This window comes from Hypomesus nipponensis, chromosome 23 (genome assembly GCF_054491055.1).
Source record: "Hypomesus nipponensis isolate SF chromosome 23, ASM5449105v1, whole genome shotgun sequence".
Taxonomy (NCBI): Eukaryota; Metazoa; Chordata; class Actinopteri; order Osmeriformes; family Osmeridae; genus Hypomesus; species Hypomesus nipponensis.
Genome location: NC_140383.1, coordinates 1325272 through 1351226, shown reverse-complemented (window position 1 = coordinate 1351226; position 25955 = coordinate 1325272). Strand labels below are relative to the sequence as shown.

Below are 25955 nucleotides of genomic sequence, written 5' to 3'. Positions count from 1 at the left end.
CAGTGAAAGCTTCTTTATTTATGCATTTATTTTTAATATATATGTTTAATATATTTTATCTATCTTTGTTGGACAGTTAACGTGAAGAGTGACAGGAAAGAGAGAGAGGAGATGACATGCAGCAAAGAGAGACAGGAGATGACATGCAGCAAAGAGAGACAGGAGATGACATGCAGCAAAGAGAGACAGGAGATGACATGCAGCAAAGAGAGAGAGGAGATGACATGCAGCAAAGAGAGACAGGAGATGACATGCAGCAAAGAGAGACAGGAGATGACATGTAGCAAAGAGAGAGAGGAGATGACATGCAGCAAAGAGAGAGAGGAGATGACATGCAGCAAAGAGAGACAGGAGATGACATGCAGCAAAGAGAGACAGGAGATGACATGCAGCAAAGAGAGACAGGAGATGACATGCAGCAAAGAGAGACAGGAGATGACATGCAGCAAAGAGAGACAGGAGATGACATGCAGCAAAGAGAGAGAGGAGATGACATGCAGCAAAGAGAGAGAGGAGATGACATGCAGCAAAGAGAGACAGGAGATGACATGCAGCAAAGAGAGACAGGAGATGACATGCAGCAAAGAGAGACAGGAGATGACATGCAGCAAAGAGAGACAGGAGATGACATGCAGCAAAGAGAGACAGGAGATGACATGCAGCAAAGAGAGACAGGAGATGACATGCAGCAAAGAGAGACAGGAGATGACATGCAGCAAAGAGAGACAGGAGATGACATGCAGCAAAGAGAGACAGGAGATGACATGCAGCAAAGAGAGACAGGAGATGACATGCAGCAAAGAGAGACAGGAGATGACATGCAGCAAAGAGAGAGAGCAGATGACATGCAGCAAAGAGAGACAGGAGATGACATGCAGCAAAGAGAGAGAGGAGATGACATGCAGCAAAGAGAGAGAGGAGATGACATGCAGCAAAGAGAGACAGGAGATGACATGCAGCAAAGAGAGACAGGAGATGACATGCAGCAAAGAGAGACAGGAGATGACATGCAGCAAAGAGAGACAGGAGATGACATGCAGCAAAGAGAGACAGGAGATGACATGCAGCAAAGAGAGACAGGAGATGACATGCAGCAAAGAGAGACAGGAGATGACATGCAGCAAAGAGAGACAGGAGATGACATGCAGCAAAGAGAGACAGGAGATGACATGCAGCAAAGAGAGACAGGAGATGACATGCAGCAAAGAGAGACAGGAGATGACATGCAGCAAAGAGAGAGAGCAGATGACATGCAGCAAAGAGAGACAGGAGATGACATGCAGCAAAGAGAGACAGGAGATGACATGCAGCAAAGAGAGAGAGGAGATGACATGCAGCAAAGAGAGACAGGAGATGACATGCAGCAAAGAGAGAGAGGAGATGACATGCAGCAAAGAGAGACAGGAGATGACATGCAGCAAAGAGAGACAGGAGATGACATGCAGCAAAGAGAGAGAGGAGATGACATGCAGCAAAGAGAGAGAGGAGATGACATGCAGCAAAGAGAGAGAGGAGATGACATGCAGCAAAGAGAGACAGGAGATGACATGCAGCAAAGAGAGAGAGGAGATGACATGCAGCAAAGAGAGAGAGGAGATGACATGCAGCAAAGGGCCCAAGCAGGAATTGAACCCAGTTCCCCTGCCAAAGGTCTTATGTTAATCTACAAAAGGAGAAGAGGTTCACACTAACCCACCTCCAGCCACAGAGACAGACAAGCATGGAGGCTGTTGTTGTCACACTGACACACGTGTGTATGTGAGTCGCACAAAAGTACTATTGAAGCATACTGTGATGAGTTATGCATTGAATTTATAATCTAATATGTGCTGCAAGCTTTGTGTTATGATATCAACGCTAGTATCAAGAGAGTGTATTTTGTAGTTTGTATTTCAGACACACCCCCATTGCCTGCCTCTCTATCTAATTTGAAGGACCTGTCGATATTTGTCTATGGTCGTAATAGCTCTTCACTCGCTTTGCAATGGCCCTTCTGGCTAGCTGGGAACTCTCCAGGGAGCAAGAGCTCATTGGTCATCGGAAGACCCCCATTGTGATTGGTTTGAGACTGTCAATCTTAATTAGGACCCCTACATTTCTTGCTAACAAACACACACACACAGACACACACACAAGGATAAAGTAATCTGTCCATCAAACATAACACTACTGCATATACACACACACAAACTCATACTCATTTCTATCTGCATGTTTTTTGTAACGGATACAGTTATGTGTCTGAGTTGGGATAACCAGTGACCTAATTCTGAGGTGTTATCTTGGTAAACCCAGACTCTTTGTCCTGGAGCCCCCTGTCACATTAGTAGTCTCTCCTGTCTCTGGTTAGACTCTGTCCCCTCCCCTCATCTCTCCTCCCCTCATCTCCTCCTAATTCTCTGAACGAGAGTGAGAGAGAGAAGATGAGAGTGAGAGAGAGACAGGGAGAGAGAGAGAGAGAGAGAGAGAGAGAAGATGAGAGTGTGAGAGAGACAGAGAGAGAGAGAGAGAGAGAGAGAGAGAGAGAGAGAGAGAGAGAGAGAGAGAGAGAGAGAGAGACAGAGAGAGACAGAGAGAGAGAGAGAGAGAGAGAGAGAGAGAGAGAGAGAGAGACAGAGAGAGACAGAGAGAGAGAAGGACCAGGAGAGAAGAAGAGAGTGCGAGAGACAGAGAGAGAAGAAGAGAGAGAGAGCTGCAGCCTCCAGCAAGACAGAGGAAGAGAGGGGAAGAGGGGTGTATAGGGTGGATGGATACGGTTGCTGGGTGTGCCAGCTGAAGTGGGAGGGGACCGTGTTGAGAAAGTGATGACCTCCACGTCCTGCTAGCTCCAGCCTGAGAGGGGACACCATCTTGGAGACGAATATCAGCCCTTCATTCCCCATCTCCATGCCCCACCGAGAGCTCCTCTGACTGGGGCTCAGGGAGACAGACGAGGGAGGACGTGCTGGAGGTGGAGGAGGAGCGAGGGATCGTGGTGGAAGGCGTGCAGAGGAGATCATGAGTGGACTGGGATGGTGTGTTGCCTCAGTCTTCAGTTGGGCAAAGTTTTTCTTTTATTGCCTATTCCCATTCAGGAAGTCCAGGAAGGATAAACTGAAGGTATGTTTCTACCTGTCATCTGGTTCCACTTCCATTTGAATGGATATCTGGGAGTATCAGAGTGTGCAGGAGATCATTTCTGTCAGTTACTCACTAGATACGGCCACTAAAGTTTTTACATTTACATTTATGCATTTAGGTTTCTAGTTCTTTAACACAGTTGCACTCATCCCAGGTCTTTAAGTCCATGTGAAGACTGAAGACCAAGCCTTATTACCTCTTCTTAATGAACGTTCTGCATGTTGAATGTTTACACAGATCTCCTTACAGTACGTGGAGTGGACTGTCCCACTGGGTGGATGGGATTGGATGTAGCTAAGATGAAGTGGTTACATATAGGATACTTTAAGATCCATTGAGAAGATGTAGTGCCTTATATAGGAGAGGTTTTAACAGATTTGTTGGAATTTTTTCTTTCAAGCTTTCTGTAAGTAGTCTGATTGAGTAACACACAGCTTTTGCACGTCTGCCAAAATCTCCTGTACTTTTTACTAATGACCAGTAGAGAGCGCCGCAGGCTGGATCTGGTGCTCTGGTGCTTGGATTGAGTCAGTTTGGAGGTGTGTACCTGTGTGTGTGTGTGTTTGTGTGTGTGTGTGTGATTTGTCCACTCAGAGGGGTTTGTGTGTGTGTCATTTGTCCCACTAGTCACAACCTGCTCATGTGACTTTTCATCGTCCGCCAAGCCCCCCCTGGACCCTGTCAGACGTCTCCTGCTGCCGTATCTGGGCTCCTCATGACAATGGAAACAATGGCCAGAGACGTGCATGGAGTCTGAGATAGGAGGAGGTGAGATTAGGGTGTCGCACAAATACGCTCCGTCTCACACAAACGCAGACTGAGACGTTAATGTAAACACACCAGCAGACACTAGTGTGCACAGGGAAAAGAGAAGCACTCACACACACACACACACACACACACACACACACAGGGCAGGATATTGCTCTGCATGTATTTCACAAGGGCACCGTGCCAGATCTGTCCTGAACATGCAGGACGTCAGTCCTGGAAATACAGCCACCCGTCAATGTCCTCACAAACATATGGACGCACACACACTGACAGACCCCTCCACGCACTCCCACACACACTAACCACACACACTTAATTAAGGGAGAAAGCTTTTTCTGTCCCTGGTTGCCTGTTGGGCCGTAGAGAGGGATTGTGGGCAGAGCGGGGATCTTGCTAGACCTTCTCTCCTGGTCGCTCATCCATCTTCCTCCCCTGGCACTTTGATGGCCCAGCCAAGCTGCTCTGCTGTGTGGCTCCACTGGGGAGGAAGGAGCACTCTCCCTCTCATTTAACTAATGTCCCCTCAGGTCATAAATCCTACGCAGGCTGCACTCTCTGCTAAACCCAGAAGATAAAGCTTAACTGATCTACACGGTCTGTTTTGACAAACCGAGATTTGTCTTTTCTTCTTTCGCTCTCTGGATGTACGGTAACTTATTGAATAAATGTTTCGTTCACGTGTCTGTCAGGACATCATTGTATCGTCTTCTGATACGTTGGTTAGGAGTGATGGAAACGTGTGTCTCCAGGGGATCTTGGCTGGTGTGGGATGTGGTGAGGAGGAGCTGCTGTGTTGTGGACTGAGGGGAGACGTGGAGACTGAGTGTGTTGGGTGGGTGAGGGCAGAGGCTCTGTGACGAGGGTCACATGACCTTGTCTCACTTCTCAAAAACACAAAACATTAACTAAATGTTGCTGGTAGATGAGATGTGGTTACTTTGCGCTGATGCTAGTACTGTAAATACAGTATGTGCCTTTACTCTGGTAACCAGTACTGTTACAAATCCTCACTTCTGATCCATTGTCTCCTGCTGCACTTTCTGAATCCACAACGTGCCACTGGATGAGTGTCTGCTAAAGGAATTACATGTGATTCAGTTGATGATGGGTATGTCAAAATTATTCATCATTGGATCCAGGTAGATGAATCTCATATTAGACGGTCTTTCATGTGTCAGCAGTTCATGGCATTCGATTGAGTTGGTCTCAAATTAATTAAATGATCATCCTCCTAAAATGGTACTGATGAACATTTGCCCAATTTTATGGTCAATCAAGTTGTGTGTTGGAGCTTAGAGCTAAGTTACTGCTGGGTTTGCCTCATTGATTGTCATTAGTGATTTCTCGTTATTCCACTACAGCAGAACGATGTTCAGTATGGATTCTGTAAATGCTATGACCTCACAGCTTCAGAATGTCTCATGATTAAATAGATTTCCTGGCTGTAGATTTCCAGACTGCTTTTTTTCATCGGATATGTCTGATGTGAGCTGAATTGTGGAGCATGTCAGCTGAACTTGGCTCCAAACAGCCTCCAGGGGTTTGAGAGTGATTACAACTACAACTCGACCCTGGAGAGAATGAGAGGGTCTTTGAAACTCCTCTGAAACGTTTTTGTTGAAGAGAGACGGCTGGGACTGCTAAACGACCAGGCTATGGTGACTTGTAGCACACGGAACAACCATGGAGGGTACAGAGTGATATATTGGTAATGACGGGTACATTATTAATATCTTATCTGGAAGGCAATATAGAGGTTGAAAATCTCGTTTTGTATTTGGTCTTAGTTTGAACCTGGCTGCGTAACGCCTTTCCTTCAGGTGAGCAGACGTGAAATGTCGAAACCGAGACACACTGGAAGCAATCTGTTTAGTTTAGACTTCCACCTACGCTACACACAAGCAGTCTGTTTGTCTTGTGACTTCTGTCAGCTTTCTGTTCTAGCCTCCTGTCCCTGGAGCGCTGGCCTTCCTTACAGACCCCCCCCTGCTCACCCCCCTGCTCACCCCCCCCCGCCCCGCTCGCCCCACTCACCCCCCTGCCCCGCTCACTCCAACATGCTCTTACACGTGAGGGTTAGACCCAGAGAGGGTGTGTCAGGGACTTTCCACAAATGAGATTGAGAGGTGGGACAGTGGATAGAGGAGGGGGGGGGGCACATGGTGAGGGTGGGGGGAGGGGGGGGGGCACATGGTGAGGGTGGGGGGAGGGGGGGGGCACATGGTGAGGGTGGGGGGAGGGGGGGGGGCACATGGTGAGGGTGGGGGGAGGGGGGGGGGCACATGGTGAGGGTGGGGGGAGGGGGGGGGGCACATGGTGAGGGTGGGGGGAGGGGGGGGGCACATGGTGAGGGTGGGGGGAGGGGGGGGCACATGGTGAGGGTGGGGGGAGGGGGGGGGGGCACATGGTGAGGGTGGGGGGAGGGGGGGGGTCTTCCTGGATCAGTCAACAAGAGGCCCTCCCTCATCTATCAGAGTCCAGGAGTGGAGCTCCCCCCAGTCCTGATGGAACACACTCCACTGTTCTGAGCACATAAACACACACACACACGTTTACAAAAGAGTGCCTGCACTCCACGTGTTATGTGTGTGTGTGTGTTTGTTTTGTCTGTGTGCATGTTCCAGTTTGAAACAGGTGCTTCCTCACCTGTTTGTCATATTTGGCCTTCAGAGGTGGAAAGCTGGGCTCCTTCCTACGCAGGTTTCAAAGGGATGATGTCATTTCCAGCGTGGGATTAATACTTCGCCACCAGGGAGCACTGTTGCAACTCCATACATGATTCATTATCACTAACTTCCTGATGAAGTCCAACTCTGTCTCAGAGGATGGTTTCCGTCCAAACAAGCCGCGTGGCAGGTCAGGGGACCTAGCTAGTGGGGGTAATCCACTGCAGGGTCCGTGGGGAGAGGCAAAGCTGTGTGCTTGGCTACAGTCTGACCCTCCTTCACTACCTCTACATCCAGGTCTTACTGATGACACCATGAGTACCATGTCTAGAGGTAGAGAAACAGCATCTAAAATACAGTTTGAGTTTAAAAACTATTTTTGAAAGACCCACGTTCTTGTTCCTGTTCCTAACAGTATGAGGACTAGACTTTATTCATTAGGATTTGAGTCGTTACTGTTTCAGACGTATACATTTGTTTCTATTTCATTGCATTTTTAACAGGGCTTTATGTACGCACACCACCGGATGCTCCTCCACTGGGTAAGATCTCCACAGTGTTCCACGCTACTTATTATTATTATGAACGTATTCAGCCTTACCACACAGTAGATCAGAACAGACTGAGGGCAGCACTGCACAGTTCCCTGAGCCCCAGAACCTGAGAGAAACAGGAGAAGGTTGTACTCTCAAAACCATAAGCTCCTCAGCTTTGTGTGAGGACGACTAAGCTGTTTGGACTACATCCAAACACAGTGTCATTCAATGACTCAGTTGCCTGCACTGGAATAGCTTTCAATATCAGTCTCTCACTTCGTCTTTCTCAAAGGAAATATCTACTTGTAAACATAAGTGATGCTTTGTTGACGCGTGACAAACAAAAATACAATGAGATGAGTTGTAAATACCCCTATCCTGACTGTCTCATAGATGTTGATGCTGGGGTGAGACGGGTGAGGAGGGGAGGTGAGGTGAGAGGGGGTGAGGAGGTGAGGTGAGAGGGGGTGAGGAGGTGAGGTGAGGGGAGGTGAGAGGGGGTGAGGAGGGAAGGGGAGGTGAGAGGGGGTGAGGAGGGGAGGTGAGAGGGGGTGAGGAGGTGAGGTGAGAGGGGGTGAGGAGAGGAGGGGAGGTGAGAGGGGGTGAGGAGGTGAGGGGAGGTGAGAGGGGGTGAGGAGGGAAGGGGAGGTGAGAGGGGGTGAGGAGAGGAGGGGAGGTGAGAGGGGGTGAGGAGGTGAGGGGAGGTGAGAGGGGGTGAGGAGGGGAGGTGAGAGGGGGTGAGGAGGGGAGGTGAGAGGGGGTGAGGAGGGGAGGTGAGGAATCATCAGTGGCTGTCTTCCTCCCTTCAACACCATCCTCAGCAGGCTGACTCATCTCTGAAGGGTTAGAGGGCGCAGAGGAAATACTGAGGGACCAGTCCCCTCTCACTGTGTGTGTGTGTTCACTGTGTGTGTGTGTTCACTGTGTGTGTGTGTGTGTGTGTGTGTGTGTTCACTGTGTGTGTGTGTGTGTGTGTGTTCACTGTGTGTGTGTGTGTGTGTGTGTGTGTGTGTGTGTTCACTGTGTGTGTGTGTGTGTGTGTGTTCACTGTGTGTGTGTGTGTGTGTTCACTGTGTGTGTGTGTGTGTGTGTTCACTGTGTGTGTGTGTGTGTGTGTGTGTGTGTTCACTGTGTGTGTGTGTGTGTGTGTGTTCACTGTGTGTGTGTGTGTGTGTTCACTGTGTGTGTGTGTGTGTGTGTTCACTGTGTGTGTGTGTGTGTGTGTTCACTGTGTGTGTGTGTTCACTGTGTGTGTGTGCGTGTGTGTTCACTGTGTGTGTGTGTGTGTGTTCACTGTGTGTGTGTGTGTGTGTGTGTGTTCACTGTGTGTGTGTGTGTGTGTTCACTGTGTGTGTGTGTGTGTTCACTGTGTGTGTGTGTTAGATATGGATCACATGGGGTGTGTGTATGTGGAGGGGGGGGGCATTGTGAACGGTTGGAGATGCTCATGAGTCTCTGTGCGTTGCAAGTTTAATATATATGTGTTTGTCAAGAAATACAAGTTTGTGTGCATGTGTGTGTGTGTGTACGTCCTCACGCCTCATTGATAGACGTGCAGTGAAGAGGGACTTAAACTGGGAGGGGGCTAACATTGATGGCCGGTGAGAACTTAATGAAGCAGCTTTGCTTCCCAGCCCTGCTGAGACCTCTCTAAGAGGCAGGAGCTGTCTGCTGGTGGGGCCTCTTTGATGGCACTGTTCTGGCCTGGAAAAGGAGTAATGCGTTTTCCGGAGTTGGTTTATGTCTGGGGAGGAAGCAAGCAGGAGTGAGAGAGTATAGCACAGAGGAGATTCACAGATGATTGAGTAAAGAGTTTGAAGAGGGAGGAGAGGGAGGAGAGGAGGGAGACACTTGATGGGCCATGCTTTAGACACCGTGCAGGAGAGTGGAAGAGGAGGAGAGAGAGGGAGAGGGAGAGGGAGAGGGAGAGGGGAAGGAAGGAAGGAAGGAAGGAAGGAAGGAAGGAAGGAAGGAAGGAAGGAAGGAAGGAAGGAAGGAAGGAAGGAAGGAAGGAGAAAGGGAGAGAGCTAATGAAAAATTAAAGCAGCAAGTTAGCATAGACTTGAATGAGCAAGGGTGCTGGGAGGGAGAGTTGGGGGAGGTCAGTGAGAGTGATGGGGGGGTTGGGGGGGGGAGTGGAGAGGAGGGATAAGTGAAATCAGGGGGGTCAATGAATGAATGAAAGTAAGAATGAGAGAGAGGGGGTAGATGGGGAGGGGGCAGGAGGGGCCAGGAGAGGAGGAGGGGGAGAGATGGGGAGGGGGCAGGAGGGGCCAGGAGAGGAGGAGGGGGAGAGATGGGGAGGGGGCAGGAGAGGAGGAGGGGGAGAGATGGGGAGGGGGCAGGAGGGGCCAGGAGAGGAGGAGGGGGAGAGATGGGGAGGGGGAGAGATGGGGAGGGGGCAGGAGGGGCCAGGAGAGGAGGAGGGGGAGAGATGGGGGATGAGGGAAGTCCCCACTTCTCTAGACACCTCCCCCTACGCTCCTGTGGAGAGGGGCTGCCTGACCCCAAAAAGCTTTGTGAAAGTTCTTCACTGGAGGGAAAGAGAGACGGAGTATGACAAGAGACACAGGCAGGCTCCACCAGAGAGAAGTTGGGGAAAGCAAGTGAAACAGAGAGAGAGAGAGAAGGAGAGAACAAGACAGGGACAGTGATAAAAAGAGGATACATGAAAGAGACATAAAGGGAGAGAAAAGTGAATCGAGGTAGAATGATAGACCAGGGAGAGTGAGAGGAGAGATAGATCGAGAGGAAGTGAGAAAAAGCAGAGGGGATCAAGTGAGAGTGAAAGAGCAGCACACCAAGTGAGCGATAGAGAGACAGAGAGGGAGAGGGAGAGGGAGAGGAAGAGACACAGAGGGAGAGAGGGAGAGAGAGAGAGAGAGAGAGAGAGAGAGAGAGAGAGAGAGAGAGAGAGAGACGGAGAAAGAGAAGGAGGAGAGCCTGCTGCAATTTGTCTCCCAGCTCTTCCCAGGCTGGTCATGGATTTGCTGTTGAGGAGCTCTCTCCGGTGTGGGCTGGTCAGGGAGTGTGTTCCTGCTGGCAGTAGCTAAAGCAGCTGCAGACCCTGCAGGAGATCAAGATGCCCTCCGTATCCCTCAGCCTACCTGCTGCCCTGGCCGGGCGAGCGCGTACCTGGGTCTGCCTCTCCTGCATGCTCTGGGTGAGCCACGCATGTCTGTCTGTGTGTGTGTGTGTCAGCGTGTGTGTGTGCCATCTTGTTTTCTGAAAGTGTGCATCTGTTTGAGTGTGAAGGGTTGTCCTGCAAGGTGGTCCACACTGTCAAGTGGAGCTTGCCTGTGTTGTGTGGGGTTAGGTGGGTGGGAGGGTGTCCCATTGAGAGAGCTACAGTATTGCAGGTGTGGGATTAAGCATGATCTCTGTGTGCTTGGGTTGTTAGGGGGTACTGAAAATGTTGATTCTGTGAGCGGCACTTGGCCAGAAGATTTTTAGATTCTTGCTCTTTGTCTGAGTTGACCTCCCTGCATTACCTCCATCCTAGCAATAAAAGAGGGCTGCTCTGTTTGGACACAGGGTAGAAGTACATAGGCTTGTGCTCTCTCATCTCCTCTCTGTCTCTCTCTCTCTCTCTCTCTCTCTCTCTCTCTCTCTCTCTCTCTCTCTCTCTCTCTCTCCTCTCTCTCTCTCTTTTTCTCTCCTCTCTCTCCTCTCTCTCCCCAGCTTTCACTCCAGCTGGCCCAAACACAAAGCTATTTTTGCTCTCTCTTGTATAATTTAATCTGCCATGTGTTTTGCTCTCTGAGGTGTGTGTGTGTGTGTGTGTGGAGGTTTGGGGTCTCAGAGTGTGTTGTGAAGTGTGTGTGTCTCCATGTGCTGAGAGGGGTGTGTATGTGGTCCAGGGGTGTGCTTCTCGTTATGACTGCGTCTCAAAACTGTCTGGAAGCTCTCTTCCTGCCTCCTCTTCTTTCATCTGGACTGACCTCATGGAACTGGACCAAACTATCCTTATAGAAACGCCAGGATGACCTCCCTGTTGCTTTCAGCAAAGTCAGATTTGCTGTGGGATAGGTGGAGAGCAGAGGTGGCAATACATAGAACAGAGTAGGAAAAACACCCCGATTATTGATTAAAGTTAGATTGACAGTGATTTCATATAAGATGCCAAGGAGGAAGGCCCACCTTGCCAATTGGCTGGAACAGTATATCTGGAACCTGATTGGCTGGAATGTTCACTTCCACAGGGCTGTCTGTGTTGCTAATCAACTCTCAGAAGGCTTCATTAGCTTACACAACATGTTTATAGGAGACAAAACATATCTTATTTTACAGAAAGAAATCCTATTGTATCTTCTAGTCTCTCTCTCTAGTTTTTTGAAATGCATCCTTTATGGTTCAATACTGGCCTCTGTTACAAAGCTGGATGTCTGAAGAGACTATAGGTCTGGATAATCTTGCTGACCTCTTGATCAGTTAATTAGCATTCTTTCTTTTGGGATCAGGGGGTTGTAAAAAGATCCCCAAGCCACCTAACTAAGCTGGGCTAACTGATGGACTACATCAGAGAGCTGGATCACAATGTGGATTACTGCAGGGGCTGGATTCAAGCAAACTTGTTTTAGCTTTGTTTTCTTGGGGTAAAAGGACTTCACTGTACTACCTGCATGCTGGTCAGGCTTACGTAATGTTCATGTTTACGGGTACATATAACTGGTCAAGACACTTTCTAACCACTTCAGATAGGATTGTGTGGATGTATGCAAGGCAAAACAGGCATTCTGGTTTTGATGCTGATATTTGTTTAGCAACTGTGTTATTTCAAAGCACGGACCATACAGATGATGTATGTGTGTTTTAAAGATTTAAAGTCTTCTTGTAGGAGTCTTCTTGTAGTCTAGGCACAATAGAGAGAGATATACCTCCAGCTGCAGAATCTGTTATAGGGAAAGAAGCTTCTCATTGAACCAGACAGTCTCAAGCTGCTTGCCAAGATCAGAAAATACTGTTTTCCTTCTGGAGTGTCCTGGACACATGGAGGTTTTCCAGTTTACAGACAAACGGCTTGAGGAAAGACAGGAAATGACAGACTGTACGCAGGAAATGAGGAGACATTGCTTTGGGTGAGTTGTGGGGTGGACAATGACTTCAGAGGGCGTGAAAGAAGACCTTAGAAGGGAACAACATCTAATACCGGCAAACTGTCGTCCTTCCTAAAGACATTCTGAATAATAGATGAGATCCAAAAAGGAATTTAGTGCGGTGTGAGATTCACAAGGTTTCACTGAAAAGGTCAATCACAGAGAAAGCAAAAGGCATGATAACATTCCCCCAAAAACCTCAGTTCATCCTTCAGGAAAGTTTTAGTCTACAAAAACATTTTTTAAGGAAATGGATTAAAAAAAAAGAGAATACTCAAAAGGACATTGTTGTGCACAGGAAGTCAAAGGATTTGTACCAGTACGTTGAAGGCTACTTTTACCAATACGCAAGGGCTTTAGAGGGATTTTAAATTAAGTATTACTACTGTGGGTTTAGAGTTTCTGATCCAACTAGCTGCTAGAGTTGTTGTTCCAAATACACTTGAGAGAAAACCAGCACGACCATGAGCCACAGCAAATATTGACCCTTGGCTAAACCTCTGAGCTGTCAGAGAGGTCAAGGAGCTTAATGGGTTGATCAATGTCCATTAACCTGTCATGAACAATGTCCATTAACCTGTCATGAATCAATCTTCAGATGTCTGCCCTGCTCACCTGACAGCTAGTCTCAGGGATTTACTGTGGCTTTTGGTCTAAATAATAATAATAATAGGTTTTATTAGGGGGATGGCTTTTTAAAACTTATTTTGTAAAATGTGTCTCGATAGGTGAGTTAAGAACAGTAGAGATAAAACATAAGAATCTGTAATCAGGGGACTGATGAAACATATATGAAACATGTACACTGGGATAGATAGGAAAGGCTGGAGGTTTCAGACGGTACAAAGTAGATGTGTTTTGAGGAGTCTTAAGAATGAGGTGGCTGGGTCGGCTGGTCTGTGAGTGCTGTGGTTTACACCACAATGACACCACAAAGTTTAACGTTTTTTTGAACCTTCTTTTTCAACACTCAAAACTTTTTTGTCTCATTTTGTTTCCACACACAACACAATATATTTTTCTAAACAACTTTTTTTGTACTTTTTTTTTTAAATAGGAGAGAGGAGGAGAGGTGATCAGAGAAGCCTAAAAACAGAGTAGAGTAGAACAGAGCAGAGTACAATGAAGTGCAGTAGAGTTTAGTATAGTCCTTATCAAGTACTCATCAATGATACAAACTTTTTCAAAACCTTTTTTCACTTTCGAAAGGTTGAAAAAATATCCTCACTACTGCAACCTCTCATTACTGCAGCCTTGAAAAAAGGTTTAAAAGGTAGAATTATTTTTCTACTTCTTAACTTCATTACTGTTTCTACCTTCACAAGTTCTTAGGATTACCTTTGATTTGAATGAAAAAAGTTCCACATGTGGGTCCCCTTGTGAAATATGGCAACATTTTCTGTAATTGCAACATCTGGCATTGCGTTGCCCCAATGTTTTGGAGCCATAATGGATTCACCATGCAGTGGTTTTCCAGCATGTCTTCTCCATTTCATCATTTTGAAACCCAGTGCAGTCCAACCCAAGCGCCATCATGGACTCTACACAGTCTAAATGTGTTTCCCCAAGCCAGTGGCTATGGAACATAGAAAACCCCCTCAATGCCTCATGCTCTGAGGGGACCCTGCCTTCACTCTGGGCAGGTTAGCTCTGGTGAGAGTGCTCAGCAGACCCTGCAGACGCTGGAGACCCTGAAGACACCAGGGTCTCTGCAGGTTTCACCACATCTAGTCTCAACCGTCACCAGTCTTTCTGATTCTCTGTCGTATTACCAAATCTAATCTCTGTCTCTCTTTATGTCTCTCTCTTTCAAACCTATGTCTCTCTCAGCATCTCCATGATAACATTCATGAGATCCATTGCGGATCCAGTAAAGGTTGATCCTGTGCTGGCTTGCTGAGTCTTGTTAGCTGAGATCATGGTTGCCTGTTCCCATCAGGGGTGTGTGTCATATATGGGGGTGCTGGTGGGGGGTCGTGGGAAGGTAAAGTTTGGACCAATCAGGGAAAGCATTTGTCTTCTACAATATATCGGACGTTCTTTGAGAGTCAATATTGATTTGATTAGCGGTTTGGCTAGGATGCTCGTTCATTTTTTACGCTCTCTGTGTGTATACATTGTGTTGTCTGTATGGTTTAAATAACATTAAGATGAAACTCCTCGTACATGTGATCTCTGGCGCAATGAATGTTTGTGATTGTCTTCAGACATACTGAACACAAACACAGGCAGCTCCAGACAGAAACCATGTGGTCGTCAGTGCTGGGGTCTCAAGGAGGAACACTGGACCGCGTTGGGAACCCTCAGCTGCATTCACGTTACTCACCAAGAGATGACTTACACTTTTGGCCGGCTTTGTAAAGGGTTAGGTCGCGTTTGGGTTAGGGTTAGGTTGTGTTAGGGTTGTAACCAGTTGTGTTGTAAAGGACCTGTAAAGTACTCTATAACCTAAATAACCTAATTCATGCAGAGATCATACTCTGTTTAGGTACTGGGTTTCCTTAGTTGCTACATACTTAATACAAAATGGCTCTAGGATGACATCTACAGCACACACCAAGACCTTCAAAAGTACAATCAGATTCACTGAAATCAGCCATTTATGAGGTGTTGTGAAATGTTCTGCAGGTCTAATCTCCCTCCAGTATGCCCTAGATTTTAGGACTAAGTTAAGAACAGCCAGATGGGGACTTGAGTTCTTCTGGCTTGATCTAGTATAAAACAGGTAGAGTTTGCTATATAAGGAGACATGCATGTTTTTGGTGCTTGGCTCAATCCACAAAATGGATGTGATACGTGAGACGAATACAGGAGTTGGGTAAAAGGAATCTGTGCTATTACTGAATTTGACATCCCGAAATACTAAGAGTAAAAAAAACAGAAACTGATTCACCCAAATCCAAGTGGAGGTCAAAGGTTAGGGGTTGCTGAGCAGGAAGTGAGATAGCTGTGGGCCTCTGTCTCCGTTTAAACCCTGAGCTGGAGAGGTGTGGGAACCTGGTAATGATTACACTTTCAAAGAGCCAACTAGAACCATGTGGGCCCCTTCACTGGGGCTCCAGCCTGAATGGAACACAGGTGGGGGAAGACTGCTGCTAACTCCCTCAGATGTCAGAATCACCCAGCTCCTCATATGTGTCTGCTCCCATGCTCCTCCATGTTCCTTCATGTTCCTCCATGTTCCTTCATGTTCCTTCATGTTCCTTCATGTTCCTTCATACTCCTTCATACTCCTCCATGTTCCTTCATGTTCCTTCATACTCCTTCATGTTCCTCCATGTTCCTTCATGTTCCTCCATGCTCCTTCATGCTCCTTCATACTCCTCCATGTTCCTTCATGTTCCTTCATACTCCTTCATGTTCCTCCATGTTCCTTCATGTTCCTTCATACTCCTCCATGTTCCTTCATGTTCCTTCATACTCCTTCATGTTCCTCCATGTTCCTTCACGTTCCTTCATGCTCCTCCATGCTCCTTCATGCTCCTTCATGTTCCTTCATGCTCCTCCATGCTCCTCCATTCTGGCCTACATGCATTGTTAGTACACCTTCCATGCCATTGTACGCCTGAACTTGAGATCTATTAATACCTGTAGAAAGCATTGGTCTAATGTTCATATACTTTGTTTCACTCTCACTTTCTGGTGAATGATATCTGTAACCTTATGAGAATGTGTTTAGTCGTGGATGTTTGTTGCTGTGCTGCAGGAAAGCAAAGATCTCTCAGCGTGCTGTTTCCCATCACTGCCAGCTTTAAGACGGGCTGCTCACAGTTTGTTTTCCTTGGTTTGATAACCTCCCTCTCTTGTATTGATCGTGCTGCTCTTTGACACCCATATTAATTGGGGGACTAGTTTCCTGACAGCCAGGGATTCAGCTCGCTGATAACAACAGCAAGGGTCTGACTGGGCACGGTGCCCAGCTTGGCTGAATCCAGACTGCCAATCACTGCATGGGCTTGCTATGCCGGACGTGGCGCTGGGCCGATCAATGCCATAATGATCTCTCCTCCTTCCTGGTTGTCTGCATCCAAGCAGAACTTGAGTTGACGTGGAGGGGAAGAGAGTGTTGCCTAACAATGGCTGTCAGGATGTCCAGACTGGCAGGCTGGATGGAGTCAAGCTGAGGAGAGGAGGGAGAGAGAAAGGAGAGAGGAAGGAGAGAGAAAGGAGAGAGGAGGGAGAGAGGAAGGAGAGAGAAAGTAGAGAGGAAGGAGAGAGAAAGGAGAGAGGAAGGAGAGAGGAAGGAGAGAGGAAGGAGAGAGAAAGGAGAGAGGAAGGAAAGAGGAAGGAGAGAGAAAGTAGAGAGGAAGGAGAGAGGAAGGAGAGAGGAAGGAGAGAGGAGGGAGGGAGGAGGGAGGGAGGAGGGAGGGAGAAAGTGAGAGAGGAGGGAGAGAGGAAGGAGAGAGAAAGTAGAGAGGAAGGAGAGAGGAAGGAGAGAGAAAGGAGAGAGGAAGGAGAGAGGAAGGAGAGACAAAGGAGAGAGGAAGGAGAGAGGAAGGAGAGAGAAAGGAGAGAGAAAGGAGAGAGGAAGGAGAGAGGAAGGAGAGAGGAAGGAGAGAGGAAGGAGAGAGGAAGGAGAGAGGAAGTCTTCTGGGGACGTCTGGGACTCGTGTCAGGCTGTGTCGCTGCGGTCTCAGCGCCTCATACCAGGCCTGTGTGTGTGTCATAACTTCTCATGGTTGAGAAACATTTTTTATGACTGACCCTTGCTAAAGTTAAGCCATGTGCTGTTTAATGCAATATCATAATGAGCCTCAAGTGACACGATGGACTGGAGGAAATGATTTTGTAACCACGGTCAGTGGAGCAGAAGGATGCATTCTATGTATTGTTGTTAAAACTGCCATGTCGGACATGGATGAAGTAGCGGGCAAATAACACTTTCTGGGAAGCATTTTTCAGGGTAATAATTGGCTGTTTTTCACCAAGATTTCACCATATGAAACATTAGTGTTTCATGTCAATCCAGGTCGTGAGAGAGCGAAATGTTTTGGTTCCAGAAAACAATAGCTAAGCCAGGAGGATTTGCAAATGTTTAAAGATATCAAGTGAAACAAAACATTTACGAACTTGCCAAAATGGTTTTGCTTAAAACCAAACCCTTTTATTTGTGTGCATCACTGTCATTACATGCCATTGTAGTTTTGCAATAATGGTGCTCCATTTATGGGATAAGCATTGATTTCTCTTTTCTCAATCTGATGACATTTTTTTCCTTGTGGAATGCGAACAAATAAGACTTGGAATCATGCACTTCTTGGAATTTCCTTTGCAAACTTAAAGTAGTAAATCATAAGCCTATTGGATGTTTCCTGAATGTCTAAAACCACAAATAAAAACACAGTCTGTTTAATGGGTTATTGGTCCCTGTGTACTGAACAGAATCATAGTGAACACAATCATGAATCTTGCTGGTTTGAACTGTTGTAGGGATATGGATGCACAAGTTCTGATTCATTTGTGTAGTTGAGGCCTCGACTCCAGTTAAGAGGCAGATTCAGCATATGAAAGATTAGCATAACCCTAACCTGCATGCTGTGTACAGGATGGAGTTTTAGGAAGAAGTTTGAATCATTTGTTTCATTCAGTTCTGCTTTTGACTCTGAGCCTCAAGGCCTGTTGGTCTCCAGATCTTAAGTGAACCTGAAATGATTTAAGATTTACGTTAGCAAATATCTACACCTGTTGCTTCTTGTAGAGTGGAGTGAAAGAAGACTATAATCCAAACTAAACTCAAGTATTTGAGAATCTCTCTCTCCCTCTGTATCGCTCCCTCTCTCTTTCACTCTGTAGTCTAGCTGTACTTTTTCAACTCTCTTGGTCTGGGAAAAAGAGAGGGATTTTTTCCACTTCTGGATGACTGAGTAATCCTCCCTGGGATCTCACTGAGATGAAATGATGAGAGGAGGAGAGACAGGGGGAGGAGAAGAGGAGAGACAGGGGGAGGAGAGGAAGAAGAGAGGGGGAGACGAGAGGGTAGGAGAGAAGGAGGAGGAGGTGGAGGAGAGGGGGAGGAGCAGCAGGAGGCAGAGAGAGATTGGAATGCCTGAGGTGGATTTCCCCCCTAAATGAAAAGCAGGTGACCGTGTAAGGGAGGGGGAGGGGGGGGGCGGAGGGAACAGGGGAGAGGAGAAGCAGAGGTCACATGCCTGCTTTCATCTGCAGAGCTGCAGTAGTGGTCCTGCTCCCAGCCCTCTGAGGTCACAGCCCAACTCACCTTCACATGGAGCAGTTTGACCACCGATTTCAGCTCTCATACAAACTCCAGAATATCATTCCATATCTGTCTCACAAATATCCCAGCCATATCACCTGACAGCCAAAGCTGAAATCATAGCTTTGGAAAAGAGCCTAGAATGGGAACCTTTGCAAGTCAAGTCTTGGTGTCCATGGGAACGTTACATTAAACGTTCCAGTATATGGATTCTTTTCAGTTTTGTTTCAGGAAGTTGAAGGGTTTTTGGAAAGTCTTGGTGAAGGGGCTGCCTCACGGTCGGTTAACAGGGTTTGTGGGCTGGGTATTGCTGCTCAGGGACCCCACCACTAAGTAAACATATTAGTCAGAATAAATTGTCTCTTTGGCTTCCTTGCCTGAGTGCCGGTAATCCAAACGTTCAGGAAATCTTGATCCCTGTCATTGTTTTGACTTGTGCAGATAGCAGCTAATTACAATCAGACTTGAGCTCCTACAATAGTCTCTTTGTCAAGACTCTGTTTGAAATGCGCCATCGACGGTAAACATGACTTTGGGCCAACTATCTTGTCTATGGATGTGGCTTTGTGGCCTCACATACGACTTTTTGTTGTTTGTTTGCGAAGGGAGCTTATCGCTCTCTCCTTGGGAACCCTGGTCTGTAGTTCATGCCCGTGCGTGGGATGAATAATTCAGTCATCTGTGGCACAGCAGATGCCTTGCTTGGTTTTTACACAGAACACAGTCTGATTTCTCCTCGGGCCTGAGAACACAGTCTGATTTCTCCTCGGGAGAACCACAAACTATGACCATTATTCAGACCACACAGACTTTGCAGGACCGCATGAGGTGGTGCTGCTTCACCTGGGATGAGGTCATGTTACTGTCACATGTTACACCACATACCTATTTCGCTTGCGATTTCTCATTTAGAATGCAAAAGTGAAGCGTGGCTTGTTGACGTGGCGGTAGTGAGGAGAGAGCTGGCGATGAGCTTAAGCCTGTCCACATTGACAGGGACAGGACGCTGGGACAACAGCCCCCCTCTTGGAAGTCGTTGACCCCAGTGCCAAGAGCCATTCCTGGGCAGACCCCAGAGGCTGCCATGGCTACCAGCTAGGTGGGGGTGGGTGGGGTGTTGGTAGATGTGGGGGTAGGAATAAGGGTGGAGTGGTGGGGGTGGGGTGGAGGTTGGGGTGGTGGGGGTGGGGCATCGAAGCTGCAGCATTCTGCTGACAAAGCTATGTTTCTGTCCTCTGTCTGATTGAACCCAGAGATTCGCTGGCTTCCCTACAAATGAATCCAGTGAGGCCACACCCCACCAGGTCCACCAGAAACACCCACCCACAGACGAGGTGAAGCAGCCCCATCCCTCCCCCAGCAGCCCCATCCCTCCCCCAGCAGCCCCCATCCCTCCCCCAGCAGCCCCATCCCTCCCCCAGCAGCCTCATCCCTCCCCCAGCAGCCCCATCTCTCCCCCAGCAGCCCCATCCCTCCCCCAGCAGCCCCATCCCTCCCCCAGCAGCCCCATCCCTCCTCCAGCAGCCCCATCCCTCCCCCAGCAGCCCCATCCCTCCCCCAGCAGCCCCATCCCTCCTCCAGCAGCCCCATCCCTCCCCCAGCAGCCCCATCCCTCCCCCAGCAGCCCCATCTCTCCCCCAGCAGCCCCATCCCTCCCCCAGCAGCCCCATCTCTCCCCCAGCAGCCCCATCCCTCCCCCAGCAGCCCCATCCCTCCCCCAGCAGCCCCATCCCTCCCCCAGCAGCTCCCATCCCTCCTCCAGCAGCCCCCATCCCTCCCCCAGCAGACCCCATCCCTCCCCCAGCAGCCCCATCCCTCCCCCAGCAGCCCCCATCTCCTCCAGGCCAGACACTCACATCCTACGCTCTATCATCACATTTCCGAGTGGGGCTCAGTTGTTGTCACGTGACCTATGAGGGGAGAGGGGGGAGGGGCGAGGGGCGAGGGGCGAGGGGGGAGCTGAACAGACTGGGAGATGAGAGGATGTAGTGAAGGAAGAGAGAGTGGGAGGGAGACAGAGTGGACTGTGTTCTACAGGGGAGGGCGGGGGTGAGGTCAAAGGTGAGAACCCCCTCTGGCTGAAGTGCATTTAGGAGATGAAGGAGCACAGATTTGTGGGAGAGTGAACAGGCGGGGGAGGGAGGGGGAAGAGGGGTGGGGGTTCTAACAGGGTAGAGGGGATGTGTTGGAGGAGAGGGGGGGGGGGGGGGTGTATCTGACCGGAGGTGGTCTGGCTGGACAAGGAGGAAAGGCGTCACACACACACACACTCAGTCCCCGTTGTAGCAGATGGGATCTGCAGCAGTGGTCTCTGTGTGTCTTCCTGCAGTCCCACTCTCCCATATGGTGTCCCAGCCCCGCCCCTCTGCTGGTCCCAGCCCCGCCCCTCTGCTGGTCCCAGCCCCGCCCTTCTGCTTTGGAGAGCTGCCACTTTTTCACTTTTTACCCCATCCCCTGTCCCTGTCCCCTGTCCCCTGTCCCCTGTCCCTGTCCCTGTCCCTGTCCCTGTCCCTGTCCCTGTCCCTGTCCCTGTCCCTGTCCCTGTCCCTGTCCCTGTCCCCTGTCCCTGTCCCCTGTCCCTGTCCCTGTCCCCTGTCCCCTGTCCCTGTCCCTGTCCCTGTCCCTGTCCCCTGTCCCTGTCCCCGTCCCCTGTCCCCTGTCCCTGTCCCCGTCCCCGTCCCCTGTCCCTGTGCTGTACAGGACTGGGACTCTACATTCATACTGGACCGATGGAAGGAAGGCAGGAGATAGATACTGTTTTGACTTTTCCATACTATGCCTAACATCTCATTTGCACTCACAATGCACACTCACTGCTTTTTAACCGATACCTACCGCAGTGGTGTCATTACTGAAAGCTGACAGCACTACTTTCCCCCAAATGAAGTCTACGTGTTTTTTTTATGGTTACCAGGAAAAAGCCTGCCATGCACTTCGCTGGTCCTCAACACAAGCCACAAGTGAGCCGTTAGTGCCTCCATTTTATTTATTTTTTCCGTGACGATCTATTACCCAGACGATCTATTACCCAGACGTCAAAACCTTTTTACAGACGCTTGGGGATCAAATGCTTTGTGTGGGGTGTGGAACTGGTTTTATAGAGAACTGTCTTGCAGTACACTGTAGATGTGTGTCTGTGTGTTTGGTATCTAACAGGTATAAACTAAACCACTCACTTCCCACACCTCACAGGGAGATGCAGGTGATTCGCTGAAGTCTGCTGGTCTCACCTGATGAGCGGCAGGTGATTCGCTGAAGTCTGCTGGTCTCACCTGATGAGGTTATAAAGAAGGTTATTAAGAAGTTTATTAAGTAGAAAGTAAAGACAAACATTAAAAGGCTTGTGATGTCACTCTACAACTAGCCAACATTTGAGAAATTGCATTCCATTTTGGCACAAAAAAACAACAATTTAGGTTAGTTGAAAAGGCATGTTGCGATCTGCAGTTACATTTAGTCCTTTAGCAGACGCTCTTATCCAGAGCGACTTACAGTAAGTACAGGGACATTCCCCCCGAGGCAAGTAGGGTGAAGTGCCTTGCCCAAGGACACAACGTCATTTTGGCACAGCGGGGAATCGATCCGGCAACCTTCTGATTACTAGCCCGACTCCCTCACCGCTCAGCCATCTGACTCCAGTTAATTTGTGCTTCTACTGGAAAAGTAATCTACCACAACACAGTTGTAAATGTAATACCTGGATCATGGGTCAGGTCCAAACATACGATGGGGCTTTCACTGTGTCAGAAAAACCTTCTATTCTCACTGTCCTTGGCTGTGTGTAGCTGAAGAGTTGAAAGTGGAGCCAGGCTGTGTGAAGGTGTGTTGTACTGGAGGTCATCACATTTCACTCTCGCTGGATACACTGTTGCCCTCTGGGGCTGCTGATTAACGTGTGTCTGTCTCTGTCTCTGACGCTGGACTGAATGCAATACCTGGTTCTTTTGTGTGTTTTTCTTCATTAGACTGGGGTTAGAAAGCTACTGTTTAAATGAGAGAGAGTTAAGTCTTGCATGGAACCATGATAATGGCAAAGGGAAACGGAAGATTGCCAAGGTTTAGTGCACATGAATGTAAGGAAGATTGTTTGGTCTTTCAGCCACTAACAAAGATCTGAACTACTCAATGTACGTTCCTGCATGGTCAAGACCCCAGCAGCCAATTAGTAAACATACCAATATTGTGTGTGTGTGCATGTGTGTGCATGTGTCTGCAGTCTGTGTGTGTGTGTGTGTGTGTGTGCACTTCTGAGGGGCGGAGTGTTTGGGTTCCTTTTCCCAGGAGATTAGTGCTTCAGCGAGGGGTGTGTGTGTGTGTGTGTGTGTGTGTGTGTGGACTGGCTTTGGCCCTGGGCATGCTGGGGAACCTATTGGAGCTGCCTTCCTTTGTGCCCGTCAGAGAGAGATGGAGGCAGGGCAGCGTAGAGGCAGGGCAGCTCCACAGAGGACATCTGCATGGTTGCCAACCCTGTGGACGACATTCCAGAGAGACAGGCCTTGGGATCGTATACCCCAACTATCAGCACCACCCCTCTCTGCCTCTCTGCCCCCTGCATCAACAACCCCTCCTCTACCCCCCCCACCCTTCTCTGCCTCTCTGCCCCCTGCATCAACAACCCCTCCTCTACCCCCCCCACCCTTCTCTGCCTCTCTGCCCCCTGCATCAACAACCCCTCCTCTACCCCCCCCGACCCCCTCACCTCTCCCAAACATAGCCACCCCCCCCACCCCCCTCCAAACAATAAACAGACTCTGAGTGACGCTTTGCTAATGAACGGAAACAATTAAGTCCATGAAGGGAACCATGCTATATTGTTTGCAGCGTTTATTTACGTGGCATTTAGGGGGTAAACAATGGATCTGGGTCTTTTTTATTTTGGCGCCAAAAGAGAGAGGGCTATTGAGGGAAGCTTGTTCGGCCATCAGAGAGAGGGCTATTGAGGGAAGCTTGTTCGGCCATCAGAGAGAGGGCTATTGAGGGAAGCTTGTTCGGCCATCAGAGAGAGGGCTATTGAGGGAAGCTTGTTCGGCCATCAGAGAGAGGGCTATTGAGGGAAGCTTGTTCGGCCATCAGAGAGAGGGCTATTGAGGGAAGCTTGTTCGGCCATCAGAGAGAGGGATATTGAGGGAAGCTTGTTCGGCCATCAGAGAGAGGGGGTGCAAAGGTGCTGGGGGGCAGGGACTGATGGGAATTAAACCCCAAGTCCATTTGGCACAAGCTACCCCTAGACCATGACCCCGGCATCACCCCCCCACACACCCACACACACGCACACACACACACACATAAGAGAAAGTAAACTGGATTAGCATGTGATGGAACATGACAGACTGTAGAGGGGCAGGGCTCTGTATTCCCAAAGTGATGGCTTCCCTAACCCCCCCTCACCCCTCTCTTTCTACCCCCTCCTGTCTGGAGGGTTGGGGAGGGGAGGGAGGGGGGAGAACACTAGAAGCCTGTTTTCAGGGTACTCTTTAGAGTACTTCTGAATAGACTGAGATTGAGACATTTTGCCTGTCGTGTGTGAGTGTGTGTGTGTGTGAGCGTGTCCCCTCCTCCTCCTGTCACACTGTCTGAAGGCGTGAAAGACTCAAACGTGGAGTTCACTACCGTGTGTGTGTGTGTCTGTGTGTGTGTGTCTGTGTGTGTGTCTGTGTGTGTGTGTGTTGTTGATTTTCTTTTCATTCAAGCATGTTCACACGAGAAAATGTTTGCTTAGGTGTGCTCGATGTATGGGGATAACAGTTTTGTTGATATTGATACTGGGTTTAAGCCTTGCTGCTCTGCGAGAGCAGGAACAGCTAAGACCTCGTATCATGAATCACAACCAGAAAGTTGACGAGAGATCTCAGGGGCCCAAGGATCTATGTTTCTATAGCAACCGTGTAAACAGACTGACTAGGTGGCCAGAGAAGGCCGAGGTCGCAGCCATGGCAACACTGCTCAGCGATTTCGATCAAGACAGATTAAAGTGGAACCCCTGCATCGAAGAGAGAATATGGTATAATCCCACATATTTATGAAGTGTATGAATGATAAATACACCAAAAATCTACAAAGATCGTTGACCCAAACACAAATGTTCATCACTCTGAGCACTGACTTTGACCAGTTTATACTTTATTTCAAAAACACGATTCTCCATGATTATGTAACTGGGCTGTGATAGAAAAAAAAAAAAGGAAAAATTTGACTCAGTATGTTCCTCTTGTGTCGACTTGAAGGGCAGAATCTGAACTGTCAGTTGAATCCTGAGAAACAGAATAGTCACTTCAGCACAATTCCTGTGGGTTTCTGTGTTTTGGTAGCTGTGGTAGGCAGGTGCTAGGTAGACAGTATGCTAGCTGTGGTAGGCAGGTGCTAGGTAGACAGTATGCTAGCTGTGGTAGGCAGGTGCTAGGTAGACAGTATGCTAGCTGTGGTAGGCAGGTGCTAGGTAGACAGTATGCTAGCTGTGGTAGGCAGGTGCTAGGTAGACAGTATGTTAGCTGTGGTAGGCAGGTGCTAGGTAGACAGTATGCTAGCTGTGGTAGGAAGGTGCTAGGTAGACAGTATGCTAGCTGTGGTAGGCAGGTGCTAGGTAGACAGTACGCTAGCTGTGGTAGGCAGGTGCTAGGTAGACAGTATGCTAGCTGTGGAACAACAGTCCTAGTCTGGCCTAGTGGACAGCGTCTGTTTATTTTTCTGAAGCGCCACAACATAAACAGTGGTTACTTCTGCACCCAGCAACCTCCAGCTGAGACCAGGAGCTCCGTTGAGAAGTTCTGTTTCATTTAAGGCCTGTTTATGCATGTGAATCATGCACAAGATTTAATATTTTGACACTTGCCACACACATACACACATACTCACCACCACACACACATACAACTCACTCGCACATACACACACACACACACAGCCCCACAAATAAACAAACAGCCATCTCCCATCTCAGCAGGGAGGCTGGTGTGAGAAGCCACACTGGATCCTCACAGTGTTGCCTCCCCCTGTGTCAGGCTAACCAGACAAGGCAGGCAGATCATGTTATGTTGCTGAACCAGAGGCAGGGGGAAGGGGGGGTGTCTGGTGGTGTCCAAGTGTCTCAGAGAGACACACACACAACCTGCGTACAATACCCCCAGCTCCTTAGCCAATCAGGATTAGGGTTCTATAAATCAAGGCTACACCTACAGATGTTACAGTCCATGACCTATAACCCCGACACCCGACTTGAAGAATGCTAGCTACCTGCTAGCTGTAGAGGGAAGACCAGCCCAGGTCCCCTAGCCCTGAGAACCAGACTGAACCCTAGCCCTGAGAACCAGACTGAAGCCTTCCTGTCCACCCAATAGACGTCTCAAAACATAAATCTGCCTCCCCAACCGGGGGGGTCTGGAGGAATGGGAGAGAGAGGCCAGGAAAGGAGGGGGGAGACGAGAAAACGAGCTTTGAGGCCAGACAAAGTCAAAGGGAGAAGAGAGAGAAGTGGATAGGTGCCCAGAACGACAGATGATGAGGCGTGTAGGGGACGGGGGGAGAAAGGAAGGAAGGGAGGGGTGAGGACTGA

General features: G+C 48.8%; 1 protein-coding gene across 1 annotated transcript in view; it reads left to right on the top strand.

Moving 5' to 3' along the window:
- Positions 1–9571: 9571 nt before the first annotated feature.
- LOC146233281 (tensin-1-like) overlaps positions 9572–25955 on the top strand; it is a 55724-nt gene continuing 39340 nt past the window's right edge. The window contains exon 1 of the mRNA XM_084689883.1: positions 9572–10259. Coding sequence (XP_084546009.1) covers positions 10179–10259 — 81 coding nt within the window. The 5' untranslated portion in view covers positions 9572–10178. The remainder of the gene's footprint in view (positions 10260–25955) is intronic.